This window comes from Hylobates moloch, unplaced genomic scaffold (assembly GCF_009828535.3).
Source record: "Hylobates moloch isolate HMO894 unplaced genomic scaffold, HMol_V3 SCAFFOLD_11, whole genome shotgun sequence".
Lineage (NCBI taxonomy): Eukaryota > Metazoa > Chordata > Mammalia > Primates > Hylobatidae > Hylobates > Hylobates moloch.
In genome coordinates, this window is record NW_026652286.1 from 93,237,280 (window position 1) to 93,252,033 (window position 14,754).

Here is a 14,754-nt window from a genome sequence, read left to right on the forward strand (position 1 = left end):
ATTCTTTTTACCAAAATATCACTTGCCCTGTCTTTAAGGTCATGACATTTTAGAATACCGGAATTAGTAGTTATTTATGGATTTTACTCATAGAATTTTAAACATACTTGAACATACCAGAATGTCCAACTTTTAGTAGTCTCCATGTAGATTGTAGTACCATTCTATTTCTTTATGCAGCAAGTAATGAAAGTTTTCTTTTATGTGTTTGTGTGCGTGTGTTTTTCTTTAATCTGTTTTAGGATGGAGCTGTAGTTACACCCTCCAGACCTTTAGGGGACACCCTAACAGTCAGTGAGGCAGAAACAGATCCTGGAGATGGACTGGGCAGGACTGACTGTAGCAGTGGAGATGCTTCTCGGCCCAGTAGTGACAATGCAGATGTAAGCATTCAGTGTTATAAATCTTTTTTCTTCTGTATTCTTCTTTACAGCCCCTTTGTAGATTTGATTTTAAGTGATGTGAATTAGAGGTGTCTTAGCACTTTTTACCATCCCCGTTTTTAATGTACCAATTTGATAAACAGAAATCTGGATACTGTTGTATATAAACTTTTAATTCCAGAGTTCACTTTTTCCCTTGAACACCCATTGCCAACTGTTTCTTTTACAGGGATGGAATTTCCCAGCAGGCGTCTTGTTTGTGGGTAGAGAAGTTACTAATGCCAGTGCATTCTTACTGAACCGAGAGACCAACTGTTGATATCTTTAAGAGCATGTTAATATTCCATTTGTGGTCAGAGTGACTCAGTCTTGAATCATGGGGCACTTTGCCATTACCAAGAGGAAAAACCTTAGTCCTGTTAGATAGGCTTCAGTTAATAGCCCAGGTTTAGTAACAGCACTTTCTTGATTAACCCAGAAACTGCCAGATGAACATGAATATCTGTTAAGATGATAATAAAACATTTTAAGCTGAATATGATGTAGCACCATAGACATATGAATACTTAACAGCTAAGTTCAGTGTTACTTACTCAGCAATACTTTGTAAATTGTATGCAGTGATAGGAATAATGACTTAAATGTAGATCACCCTCTTTAAAAGTGATGAGGGAAGAAGTTTGAATGAATGTTTCGTAATTGTGGGTCATGAAATCAATTTTGTGGGTTTACTTCTTTTTTAAAAAAAGGATAGGAAATACAGTGCTTTGCATATAGAAGAGGTGTCACTTCTTGGGACTTTTGTTACATATACACACATCTGCTATTTAACAATGTGAAGTTTCTCTCTTATTGAAGGTTGCTGTTGGGGGATTGTTTTGTTTTGTTTTGTTTTTTAAAAAGGAAGCCATGGTCTAAGCCATCATTCAGGCTGTCTCTTGAGGCTTAGGCCCAATGACCCAGTTCCTCATGCAAAAAACAAACTGAGGATTTGTGGGTTGTTTTGTTTTGTTTTGTTTTTTTAAGATTGTGATAGGAGTCTTGTGATTGGGTTAGCTAAAGGTTTTAATGGAAAATTTCAATTTGGGCTCAAGGAAAAAATGGTAGTCGCTAATATTTGTTGGGTATATATCCCATACACAGTGATAAGGTTTTATGTTCCTTAGTTAATTCTCAAAATAGCCTTATGAAGTAGTACTGTTGTTACTGTAACTTTACAAAAGAAAAAATTGAGGCCAAAGGGATTTAACTAACTTTCCAAACTTATTCAGGCAATAGGTGATCTACTTCCACCTAGCTCCAAAATACCAGTAATCTAAATATAAACAAAAGCACTGAGGTATGAAAATGCATAACATTTTGAGAGAGCAGTGAAAATTTTTGGGCAACCTGGCATATTAGGGTTATAGATGGAATGGCTAGAGATTATCTTAGAAGCCAAAAATCATGAGTCCAGGTTATAAAGGGCTTCAACTTGTTCTAGCTAGCGGTACATACTGCTTTTGGGAAGGCTTCTCGTGCTCTTCTTTTTATTTTAGTGCTGCATCTCCTCGCTGTTTTCATGGCTTGTCCCTACCATGAGATGGGAAGTTCCTTGAGAGCAGAGGGACTGTCTTGTCTGACTTCATGTTTCCAAAGTGTAGCAAATTGTAGGCATTCAGAGCAAATGATACGAATGAGAAATTTGAATTTTATCTTGTATTTAGAGGAACGTTACAATAAAACATGTGACTTAGAAATATAACCTTATAAAAGAGTGAATTGTTGGCTGGGAGCGGTGGATCACACCTGTAATCCCAGCACTTTGGGAGGCTGAGGCAGGCCAGTCACAAGGTCAGGAGTTCAAAACCAGCCTGGCCAACATAGTGAAACCCCGTCTCTACTAAAAATACAAAAAAAAAAAAAAAAAAAAAAATTAACTGGGTATGGTGGCACACGCCTGTAATCTCAGCTACTCCGGAGTCTGAGGCAGGAGAATTGCTTGAACCAGGGAGGTGGAGGTTGCAGTGAGCCAAGATCGCGCCATTGCACTCCAGCGTGGGTGACAGAGCAAGACTCCGTCTCGGGGGTGGGTAAAAAAAAAAAGAGTGAATTGTTTAGTATAGAAATAGGCATTCCAATCAATTAAGACTGTTTGACATGTAATTGATACTTAGTATTTGAATACACGAAATCAATGAATAAAGGGGGCTTTATCTTGCATGCAGAAGAGAGACACCATCAGAAACGTATCTGTGGAAAATAATTTGGAGTAAAGAGGGAGATCTGTAAGAAAAGAAGACTGCTTGGCTTAATAGGAACTTTAACAAATGTGTGCTGAATGGATAATAGTTGGCATTTATTCAATACCTACTTTGTGCCAGAGGTTGTACCCAATGCTTTACAGATACTCTTTTTTAACACTCATAATAATCTTAAAAAAGCAGCATCACCATTTCATAGATGAGGAAACTGAGGCCAAATAAATAAATGAATATTGTGGAAATCTGAGTGAGAAATGCTAAAGTCCAAGCTAGGCTATCTTCTGAATACATAACACACAGGTTTAATTTCTACAAGTGTCTGTTTGAGGCTAAAGATGTGTTGCTTTTAGCTTATGGATTTGAATGTTTGTTTCGATTGTATTGTAAGTATGGAGGAACCAGTCTGCTTTTGTTGTTGTTGTTGTTTTATTTTACATTTTATCTTTTGAATCAGTGCTTTTAACTTTTTTCATTGTCTTCTCATTTTTATAAAATAATTTCCTGGTGGTGTTTGTGAAAGTTCCCTGCTTTTGCTTACCTTGGAGAAGGCTTTAAAGAATGCCGTGATACCCAGTTTTCACAAGAGAAGCAACTTGGTAACAAATCATCATCTAAAATTCAGAGCATCTATCATTTTGATTTTCAGTTTGTGAGTGATATTTTGAAAAATCATTTTGGAAAATTTTTAAAAGTAAAGACTAACATAATCCTCCTCAGGTCCCTGAGTACCTAGTCTCAGCAGTTTTGCTTGTACCCCCTATTCCTCACATCCTCCAAACACCAGATTAAAGTAAATCCAAGGCATTAGTTTATTAGTATGTCGCTCTCTAAGAGATAAGAAGTTTTTTAAATATAGCTATAATATTATCAAATCCTAAGAATTAGTATTTTCTCAATACACAATTTTATTACCTTGTTTTATAATGATCTTTTTACAGTTTATTTGATTCAGGATCCAGTCAAGGCTTTCATATTGCCATTGGTTGATAAGTCATTTTAAGTCTTTATAATTTATAATAGTTTCCTTCTTTTTTTTCCTTGGCCTTTTGTTGTTGTTGTTGTTAAAGAAATTGGGTCATATGTTCAGTAAAACAATCCATTTTCTAATTATATTTTCATGGTGTCGTATGACATGTTCCTATATCTAGATTTTCTTAAAACTCCTAGTTAAATCTACAAGTCTTGATCACATTAGGTTTGATAGTTGTTATTTGGAATAATTCATAGATGATACTGTGTACATCTCATTATATCACATCAGGATGTGAATGGCTGTCTTACTGTGGTTGTAAGCTTAAGGTGTTTAGGTGATGTCAGCATGATCGCCTTCATTATAACGTTCCCTATTAAGCTTTTTTTTTTTTTTTTTTTTTTTTGAGATGGGGTCTCGCTCTGTCACCCAGGCTGGAGTGCAGTGACGCAATCTCAGCTCACTGCAACCTCCGCCTCTTGGGTTCACGCCATTCTCCTGCCTCAGCCTCCCAGGTAGCTGGGACTACAAGTGTCAGCCACCACGCCTGGCTAATTTTTTTTTGTATTTTTAGTAGAGACAGGGTTTCACCATGTTAGCCAGGATGGTCTCGATCTCCTGACCTCATGATCCACCCGCCTCGGCCTCCCAAAGTGCTGGGATTACAGGTGTGATCCACCATGCCTGGCCCCCAAGCTTTTATGAAATGTTTTCACATGCCATTCATGATCAAAATGCCTAGATCCATAGTTTAATTCAGCGTTTCAAAAGGATATTATTATAATTTTGTCATTATTTCTGTATTTATTACATTGAGTTATGTTACAAGAAATGATTTCCCTTACTAGCTAATAGGTTACCCTAAAATATAGCTTATGCAGAAAATGTAGCGTAAATACTTCTCTTGATTCTTTTCAGAAGAGTCTTTTCAGGAGAGATGATACTCTTACAAACTCCAAAGGTGACAAGTGGGAAGAGTATATGTGTGTAATATTTTGAACTCATAGATTTCAGTATGAGTTACTCTTTTCCTTTCTTGGTGGGAGCATCCTCAAATTTTCTCCTGTGTTCTTTTGACATGCCCCTCTAATATCTTTGATAGCTTTCTTGCTTTTTGTGACAGAATTATTCTAATCTTTTATATATCTTGTCCCAAGACCTGAAAGTCATTCATTTCTCCAAGGTGGGGCATACATTTGAAACTGCTATTTTCTCTTGGTAACAGAAATATCTTGTGATACCACCAAGATATCTTGGTATATGCATAGGTAAAATGTATCTTCCCTATTGGCACTCGTTAGGTCTCTGGTTCCTCATTTTTGTTGCTCTAAAGAATGTCTCCCATTGCTTTGGGGGTGTTCCTCATCTCCACAAAGTGAGTTTCTGCATCTCATATAGTTTATATTTTATACAGTCAGTTCTCAGTATTTGTGGACAGCATCTGTGGATTCAGCCAACCATGGATCAAAATATTCAGGAATAGAAATGCATCTGTACTGAATATGCACAGACTTTTTTCCTAGTCATTATCCCCTAGACAATACAGTATAACAACTATTTATACAGCATTTATACTGTATTAGGTATTGTAAGTAATCTAGAGATGACTTAAAATATATAGAAGATTTGCATTTGCAAATACTATACCATTTTATATCAGGGACTTGAGCATCCATTCCCCCTCAAACACTGAAGAACAACTGTATTAGGTATTATATAATACCATATAAATGTATTAAAATCCACCTTTCACATGAAGGGAGTAACAGAATAGTAGAAGCTTAATTGTTATAAGTAGGGCAAAATGCTTTTAACTTGGATAGAAAGGATAGTTTGAGAAGGTAAGGATTAAGGAATATAAATAAAGAGAGTTTGATTTTGACATAATGAGTTTGAGGTATGCAATATATCTAGTTATTTGGTAGAAAAGTAACCTCCAGGCCTGGAGATTAGGTGAAACTGTTTCGTTGATTCTGTATTGTTTATCAACATAAAATTGAAAAGGTGAGAGAATAAGTGACTTGCCAAAGTAAGGAAAAAGTAGCAGAACCAAGTATTTTATGAAAGATATTTAGTAGTTGTAAATACAAATATGAAATTCAGAACAATTTTTTTCACACTTTTTTCCCTCATCTCCTTTTGGTGTGCCTATTGAAATGAACTGAAGATCTTGTTTTTTTCATTAGAGTCCCAAGAGTGGCCCAAAAGAAAGGATTTATCTAGAGGAAAACCCAGAGAAAAGTGAAACAATTCAGGACACTGTGAGTATGAAATCCATGCAATGATAGTGCTGTCTTTGGCTTTCCTTATACTTAAAGTATGGTACAGACACATCTGATGTTTACATATTTTATTTTTTATTTTTTGGAAAAAAAAATTAAAATTTATTAAAGAAGCTTAAAGATTTGAATTAAGTCAAGAGATATTCCATGGTTTGTAAGTATTCTTACGTTCCTTAGTATTTGTCGTGGTGGTAACATAAAATGTACTAGTTTAACCATTTTTAAGTGTACAGTGGCATTAAGTATATTCACATTGTTGTGCGACCATCACTGCCAACCATCTTCTCCAACTGCAACTTGGTACCCAGTAAACGCTAAGTCTACATTTCCCCCTTCCCCCTAGCCCCTGGCAGCCACCATTCTACTTTCTGTCTCTATGAGTTTGACTACTTTAGATACTCATGTAAAAAGAATGATACAACGTGTATTCGTTCATGACTGGCTTCTCTCACTTAGCATATGTCTTCAGCTTTCATCCATATTGTAGCATGTGTCAGAATTTCTCTCCTTTTTGAGACCAGATAATATTCCATGGCATGTATATACACCACATTTTGTTTATCTGTCCGTTTATCAGTGGGTACTTAGATTGCTTCCACTTTTTGCTTTTGTGAATATGCTGCCTTGCCTTCAGTTTTTGCGGGTGTTCATCAAGAAGTAGAATTGTTCGATCTTACATATTCTTAATTGCATGCTTTTAAGCGTCTGATTTTATTTTCTAATTAGATTTATTTACAGTTTTGTAGTAAAAGATACAATAGCATTTTGTAATGTTTTTATTGTCAGCAACGTAAAGACTATCGAAAAATCAGAGACATCAAATCAGTTATAAAATCAAATTGTCTGACTACTGCTCTAAACTAATTCATGTTGTTTCACCTCTTTTTTTAAATTTTTAAATTTTTTCTTTTTTTAGAGACGGAGTTTCGCCATGTTGGCCAGGCTGTTCTCAAACTCCTGACCTCAGGTGATCCACCTGCCTCAGCCTCCCAAAGTGCTGGGATTATAGGCATGAGCCACAGTACCCGGCCGGTTTCACCTGATTTCTTTTTTTTTGGAATATTAAAGACTTGAGGTTAAAGAAAATAATAAGAGTTGTTAAAAGGCAGAATTGTGTTTAGGAGACTCAATATGTAGTATTGCAACACTAGGAGGAAAAACTACAGGTACATATTATTCACTCAGTTTAAAACTTGTGGATCTGTTTATACAACTTCAGCTATAACTGCTGTGCAAATGACTCTCAAATCATAGGCCCACCCTTCTTTGCTGAACTCCATCCAGATCTTGCAATGTTAAACTGCTGTCAGATTTAAGCCAAACTCATTTTTTTCCTATTTCTTCCAAAAGTTTTATTCCCCAATCCTATATGATCTTTAATTTTAGTGCGTATGGTCTTCAGACATCCTATATGTATGTATGTATGTATTTATGTATGTATATATGTATGAATGAGACAGAGTCTTACTCTGTGTATGTATATATGTATGAATATATTTGTGTATGTATATATGTATGAATGAGACAGGGTCTTACTCTGTCGCCCAAGCTGCAGTACAGAGGTTAACTGTAACCTCAAACTCCTGGGCTCAAACTATGCACCCACTTTAGCCTCCCAAGTAGCTAAGACTATAGACATACGCCACCACGCCTGGCTAATTTATTTTGTTTTTTTTTTAGAGATGGGTCTCGTTTTTCCCAGGCTGGTTTCAAACTCCTGGCCTCAAGTGATCCTCCCTCCTTGACCTCCCAAAGTGCTGCGATTACAGGCCTGAGCTACCGTGCCCAGCACCCATGTTTATTATTTTATATATTAATGCCTCTGTACTGCTGTTTTTGTGCTGAATCCAACTTTGTGAGTTGACAAATGGAGGAGCTATTGCATGGGGAACTATCTGACAACCTACAATTTATTCTTAGAATTTTGTTATCTTTGTTTCTATAGCAGTGTTTGTGAGATTACTTGATGATTTTAGAGCATTATATCAGTGATTTTTCAACCAAGAGTGATTATGTGGACATTTGACAAATGTCTGGAAACGTTTTTGATGTCTAGGACTGGGAGGCTGCAACTGGCATCTGGTGGGTGCATAGAGGTCAGGGATGCTGCTAAATGTCTTAGAATGCACGGGCTAGCCCCTACAGCAAAGAACTCTATGGCCCAAAATGTCAACAGTGCCACAGTTGAGAAACCCTGCATTATACATTTATGAAAATTAATTAAAAATGAAAAAATAGAGTTCGATGATAGCCTTCAATTATGTATCATTAATGGAAATCTTGGGTTAGTACTTCTCAGGTATATTAACCTCTCTGCTAACTTTGCCTTATCATTTCTGCTCTTATTTTTCCTTTGTCCTATTGCCTTCATTCACTTTTTCTTTAATTTTTTAATTGTAACCATTTATGTAAGCCAACTTTATTTTTTTCTGTAAGAAGTTCTAAGTGTGTATGAATCAATAAAAGAATGTACAGAAGTGTACAGAAAGTGTTAAGAGTCAGATAACCAAGTGTATAGTGAGCAAAAGATATTTACTGTTTCCAAGGGGAATGTTTTTTTCCCCCCTAAAAAAAACTTGTTGTGTGGTCTTTTTCTCTGCTGGAGTGGTTCATGGCCTTGAAAATTTGTGAACCCCTACTTTGAAAATAAAGTACTTCAAAGGAAATAAACAAAAAGAAATCTCACCATTTAAGTGAACCATGTCTTTTTGATGGGTTGGCTTTATTCTTTTTCTAAATTTGACCACCAGATAATTTTTCTGTTTCTTTTCCCTGAATGTTGCCAGGACACTCAATCACTTGTCGGAAGTCCCTCCACCCGTATAGCACCTCATATTATTGGAGCAGAAGATGATGATTTTGGTACTGAACATGAACAGGTGATGACTTTTTTCTTTCTAAAAAATAAATTATTACTTTTCTGCAATGTCTGATTTGTTGCAAAAATGAGCACTTTCTGGAGATTAAGATAATATTTGTAAGGATTTGAAGCTAAACCTTAGAACTAATAGCTCCTTGGGTTAATTGCTTATTTTAGCTTTGACCAACAGAAACGACCTTGCATTTAAAGCCAGTGAGAGGTCATTGATTTATATTTAAGTACTTCATTTTATTGGGGTTGAGTGTGTTTCTTAAAATAGTATTTTTAAAAAAAATTTCAAATCCCAGTTCATTGGTGCTATAAAGGAATATGATTAGCTAGATTCTTGTCCTTGTATCCTGTGATCTTGCTAAATTCACTTACTATTTCTTGGTGCTTTTAAAAATAAGTCTTTTGGAGTTTTCTACATAGATAAATATGTTGTCTATGGTTTTTATTTCCTTATTTTCAAGCTGTTTATCTCTTATTTCTTGTTCTTGCCTTTATTGCACTGGCTAGGACTTCCAGTATGAGGTTGAATCAGAGTGACAAGACATGCTTGCCTTATTCCTGATATTAGGGAGAAAACACTCAGTCTTTCATCATTAAGTATGATGTTAGCTATAAGTATTTTTTAGAGGCTCTTTATAAGGTTAAGCGTTATTAAGTTAAGGAATACTCCTGGTTTGCTGAGAGTTTTTATCATCACTGGATGTTGAATTTTGTTGATTGAGATTATTATGTGGTTTTTCTGATTGTCTATTAATATGGTAAGTTATGCTGATTGATATTAGAATATTAAACTAGTCTCGCATTCCTGGAATGAACCCCAGTTGGTCATGATGTGTTATGCCTTTTATATATTGTCGGTTTCAATTTGCCATTATTTTACTGAGGATTTTTTACATCTTTGTTGATGAGGGATATCGGTGTGTAGTTTTTCTTTTTGTAATACCTTTGTCTGGTTTGATAGTTGGGGGTAATGCTGGTCTTTAGAATGATTTGGGAATATGAAAATTGTGATGCTAGTTTACATTATTATTGTTTTCTGTGTTCAGTATATTTAGGGATTATACAAATATTCAAGGATTTGTCTTACTTAAAATCATACAACTTCATTTCCCACCATTTCTGCAATTAGCCCAGAAGAAAAGGATAAACAGCTATTTTATGATTGGGCAAAAAGCCTTCCACTGCATTTCTAGAAATGTTGTTAGACTGTTTTTTACATACTGATTTGTATGCATCTGAGCTACTTGATAATCATCTCCTAAATTTCCGTTCTCCCAAAGTGGTCTTTCTTCTAACCTATCCCCAAGAGGTGGTTAATGTTCAGAGATTCCATAGCTTCTGTTGCTAATACATTTTAGTGAAATTTTTTATAGGGAGATCAAAGTGAAATTTGGATAACTATGTTCAGTTGAGCCTACTTTGCATTTAGTATTTGTATGTTGGAGTTACTGATGCATAATCATTTCTTCCTCTAGATCAATGGACAGTGCAGCTGTTTCCAGAGCATTGAATTACTAAAATCTCGCCCGGCTCATTTGGCTGTTTTCTTACACCATGTAGTTTCACAATTTGACCCTGCAACTTTGGTAATATATTTTACAATCTAGCAGATTCAGAGTTCTTCTGTTGATTCATATGCCATAGAACTTTTCCTATCTATACGATGAGTGGGCAGACTTCTTTCAGTTTTCCATATAAAGACAGATATGAAAGATAATTAAAACATTATTTTTAAAGACCTGTTTATATAGTAATAACTACATCGTTTATGGTGACCTACCTGTTCCAGACATTCCTACTTAATGATGAACTAGCAAATTACATTTTCCATGGTTCCTCATTGTCTTTTTCATTCGTTTCTCCACTACAGCTCTGTTATCTCTATTCAGACCTGTATAAACATACCAATTCCAAAGAAACTCGTCGCATCTTCCTTGAGTTTCATCAGTTCTTTCTAGATCGATCAGCAGTAAGTTGCCAAGTTAATGTTGTAATCTTTGCCTTAGTACATGGAATTATTGTCCTCCTGCTTCCAATCTTCCCTCCCATGTTTTTGGATTTTATCGTGCTTTCTCACACATGTATTATATTTCAATTATTGATTACTCTAGACATTTTTTTTATCATTTCTAAATTAGTTTAGGCATATGAATTCTCACAGTAGGTTTTAGGGGATTATATATATATATATATATATATTTATATATATATATATAGACACACACACACATATTTGTGTTTTTTGCATGTGCATAATTAGAGTGAGGAAATGAAAAAGGGAATACATATGATATTATATATATATTAAGACCCAAGGAATAATACTTGAATAACTGAACTCTGGGTGGCCTCTTTGAAGTTTGGAGGCATAATTTTAACTAAAAATGGCAGAAAAGATTTCACTTACACTGAAATAAATGATAATGTTATATTTTGTCATTAAAAGTGTTAATAAGGTTTTTAAAGTAGTAAGTTTTATTATTAGTCTTGTTATGGGTAAATAGCACCTAGCCCTTAATGCATCCTGGATAATCATGCCACAGGTCCCTAGTCCTTTCACATTTGCAGTTCCCTTAGATGACTGCTTCATGCTTTTTCCCTCCTAAAACCCCCATCACTTCCTTTCCTAGCCCTTTCTCAGCTGATAACCTTGATCTTGTTGTTTCTCTGAGAAATTTAAAGTATATAGAAGAGAACTTCTACCAGGTGTATCATCTGCCTCCATTATACCATACCATGTACTCTACTCTTTCTCCTGATGCTATGGAGTGACTGTCCATCTTTTTTTTTTTTTTTTTGAGACAGAGTCTTGCTCTGTTGCCCAGGCTGTAGTACAGTGGCACAATTGCACCTCACTGGAACCTCTGCCTCCTGGGCTCAAGTGATCCTCCTGCCTCAGCCTCCCAAGTAGCTGGGACTACAGGTGCACACCATCACGCCTGGCTAATTTTTATATTTTGTAGAGTTGGGGTTTCGCCATGTTGCCCAGGCTGGTCTTGAACTCCTAGGCTCAAGCAATCTGCCTGCTTCATCCTCTCAAAGTGCTGCAATTACAGGCATGAGCCACCACACCTGGCCTCGATGGTCCATCTTTTATCCAAGGCCAGCTCTGCTCCAGTTTACAGTGTATTTCCTTATACCTACTCAAAGACCTTACTCTAACAATTATCCTCCCTTCTCCTGCATCATCGGTTTTATATTTTCTACAGATAATCATTCACATTAGTGTGCAAACATTGTTATTTTCCCTTTCTAAAAACAAACACACATTTTGGCTCTACTTCTCCCTCCAACTCCTGCCCCATTTTCTTTGTATGCCTTTACAAAATTGTCTAGACACTTTCACATTCAATTACCTACTCAGTGACTTTCCTAACCAACCTACTTAAAATCTCAACCCTTTCACTTTGTCACTTTTTCTGTTATTTTTGTCCATAGAACTTTTATTTAGTTGGTTTGTTTATACAGTCAGTCTTCCGTACCTGCAGCTTCCATAGATTCAACCAACCATGGTTGAAAATATTCAAGGAAAAAAACAAAAGCCAATACCACAATAAAAAAATGAAATAATTTTTTAAAAATGTAGTATAACAACTATTTGCATAGCATTTACATTGTATTAGGTATTATAAGTAATCTAGAGATTTAGAGTGTACAGCAAGATGTGCATAGGTTATATGCAAATACAATGCCATTTTGTATAAGGGACTTGAGAGTTCACTGATTTTAGTATCCATGGGGATTCCTAGAACCAATACCCCATGTGGATATCAAGGGATGACTATATTCTTACTCTCCTACCCTGAATTTAAGTTTTATTAGGCCAGATATTTTTGTTCTGTTTGTTCACTGCTGTGTCCCTAAACTGAACAGTTCCTGGGACATAGTGGGGTCACTTAGGTATGTGTTAAATGAATTAGGGTTCTGATCGTACTCCCATTGTTTAAAATATTGTGTTATTTTTATTAAAATAATTTACTTTCCTAAAAAAATGACAATATATTGAAGCATGTTTGAATTTTGCATTTCTTAAGAGGGCACCAAGCTAAGTCAAAACTTTATATTTTGCTGCACATGATCTATAAATCAATATTAAAGTATAAGAAGAATCCTTACACTTTGATTGATTAATTTGCTAATTATACTTTTATGCTACAGCTCACATTTATTTCATATAAACACCATCATACACAAATGAGCTTTTATTACTTTTTTGCACTTGAGCTAGAAGTGCTTTTAAGAAAGTTGATTTGAGCTACTGCCTGTCAAAGAGAAAGTTTTAAAATCCATTTCACTTTTCTTCAAATGAATATAAAGAGATCTTACAATTTTTAGCAGTGACTTATTTTCAAATTTAGAAGTTCAGATCTTATAGGACTTGTTTAAATTCTGAAATTATATGACTTAAATAGGTATACAATACAAAATAAGCAGGAAGAGGTTAAGATATTTTCTCTTAATGCAAAATAATAAAGTTTTCCCCTCCGTTAGTTTGAGGGTGGGGGAAAACAACAGTCTGGTAATTATTATGCAAGTATTATGGGGAAAATCCTAGCTAGGAATAAGTAAATTCTAAGACAGTCACCTTATTTGGTTCAGTAGCAAGAACTGTAGATGGTTACTGGAGATTTAAAACTCCAAAAACTCAACATTGACATTCAATATTTTCTCACTGGGAGTGTGACATAGTGAGGGTTCTTAAACTTTACATAGGAAAACGATTAGGAATATTATTGGTCTTCGGAATGAGCATCTGAAATATAGGAAAGAAAAATCATGGCTATATGTGAGTACATTTTTCATATGATAATATACACATAATTTAGGTTTTATCTATATTGATCTAAATGACATATAACTGATTATATTGACCAATGATTCCAGGAAGCCAAAGCCAGTATATTCATTAGGGCAAGTCTGTCACAGAAGCATTCAGTCATCTAGCTAAACGACTGTAGACATTTCCTTTATAGCATGATCCTCGGGAAAAGGGCTTATTTTCAAGTTTAAATAATAGAATGTTCTGGAGCTGTGAAATGTGAACGAATAAATGAGCTTGTACTTGATTATGCTTGTAGAGTGGGTATCCAAGTTGTATCCCCTTACTTTACACAAGTACTTATGTACATCTTGAAATATCTTTAGTGTTGTTACACCTTTTGTTTGCATTTCATTTTAGCACCTGAAAGTTTCTGTTCCTGATGAAATGTCTGCAGATCTAGGTAAGCTTGGAGCACTAACATCCTGGAGAATTACATCTTAATAGATATGTAGCTCAGCTCATCTGTTCAGGTTTTATCTGTCACATGGTGACTAGTTGATCACCTGAATCACAAGAGAAAGAGAGTCTATAATACATCTAAAGAGTAAATGAAGCCGGGCGTAGTAGCTCACACCTGTAATCCCAGCACTTTGGAAGGCCGAGGTGGGTGGATTACCTGAGGTCAAGAGTTTGAGACCAGCCTCGCCAACATGGTGGAACCCTGTTTCTACTGAAAATACAAAAATGAGCTGGCATGATGGTGCATGCCTGTAATCCCAACTACTTGGGAGGCTGAGGCAGGAGAATTGCTTGAACACAGGAGGCGGAGGTTGCAGTGAGCCGAGATTACGCCATTAACACTCCAGCTTGGGCGACAAGAGCAAAACTCTGTGTCAATAAAAATAATAATATGGCCAGGCGCAGTGGCTCACTCCTGTAATCCCAGCACTTTGGGATCCACTGAGGCGGGTGGATCACGAGGTCAGGAGATTGAGACCATCCTGGCTAACACAGTGAAAACCTGTCTCTACTAAAAACAAAAAATTAGCCAGGTGTGGTGGCGGGCACCTGTATTCCCAGCTACTCAGGAGGCTGAGGCAAGAGAATGGCACAAACCCAGGAGGTGGAACTTGTAGTGAGCTGAGATTGTGCCACTGCACTCCAGCCTGGGCAGCAGAGCAAGACTCCGTCTCAAAATAATAATAATAATAATAATAATAATAATAATAATAATAATAATAA

The 14,754-nt window shown here is 35.8% G+C and overlaps 1 protein-coding gene across 3 annotated transcripts in view; it reads left to right on the forward strand.

The window, feature by feature from the left end:
• The window catches only part of ARHGEF12 (Rho guanine nucleotide exchange factor 12), a 149,755-nt gene that overhangs the window by 96,686 nt on the left and 38,315 nt on the right, over positions 1-14,754 (forward strand). For all 3 annotated transcript variants that reach the window (XM_032167722.2, XM_032167724.2, XM_058424524.1), the window contains 6 exons: positions 243-383; positions 5,783-5,857; positions 8,665-8,757; positions 10,226-10,336; positions 10,621-10,719; positions 13,930-13,972. In XM_032167722.2, coding sequence (XP_032023613.1) covers positions 243-383; positions 5,783-5,857; positions 8,665-8,757; positions 10,226-10,336; positions 10,621-10,719; positions 13,930-13,972 — 562 coding nt within the window. The remainder of the gene's footprint in view (positions 1-242; positions 384-5,782; positions 5,858-8,664; positions 8,758-10,225; positions 10,337-10,620; positions 10,720-13,929; positions 13,973-14,754) is intronic.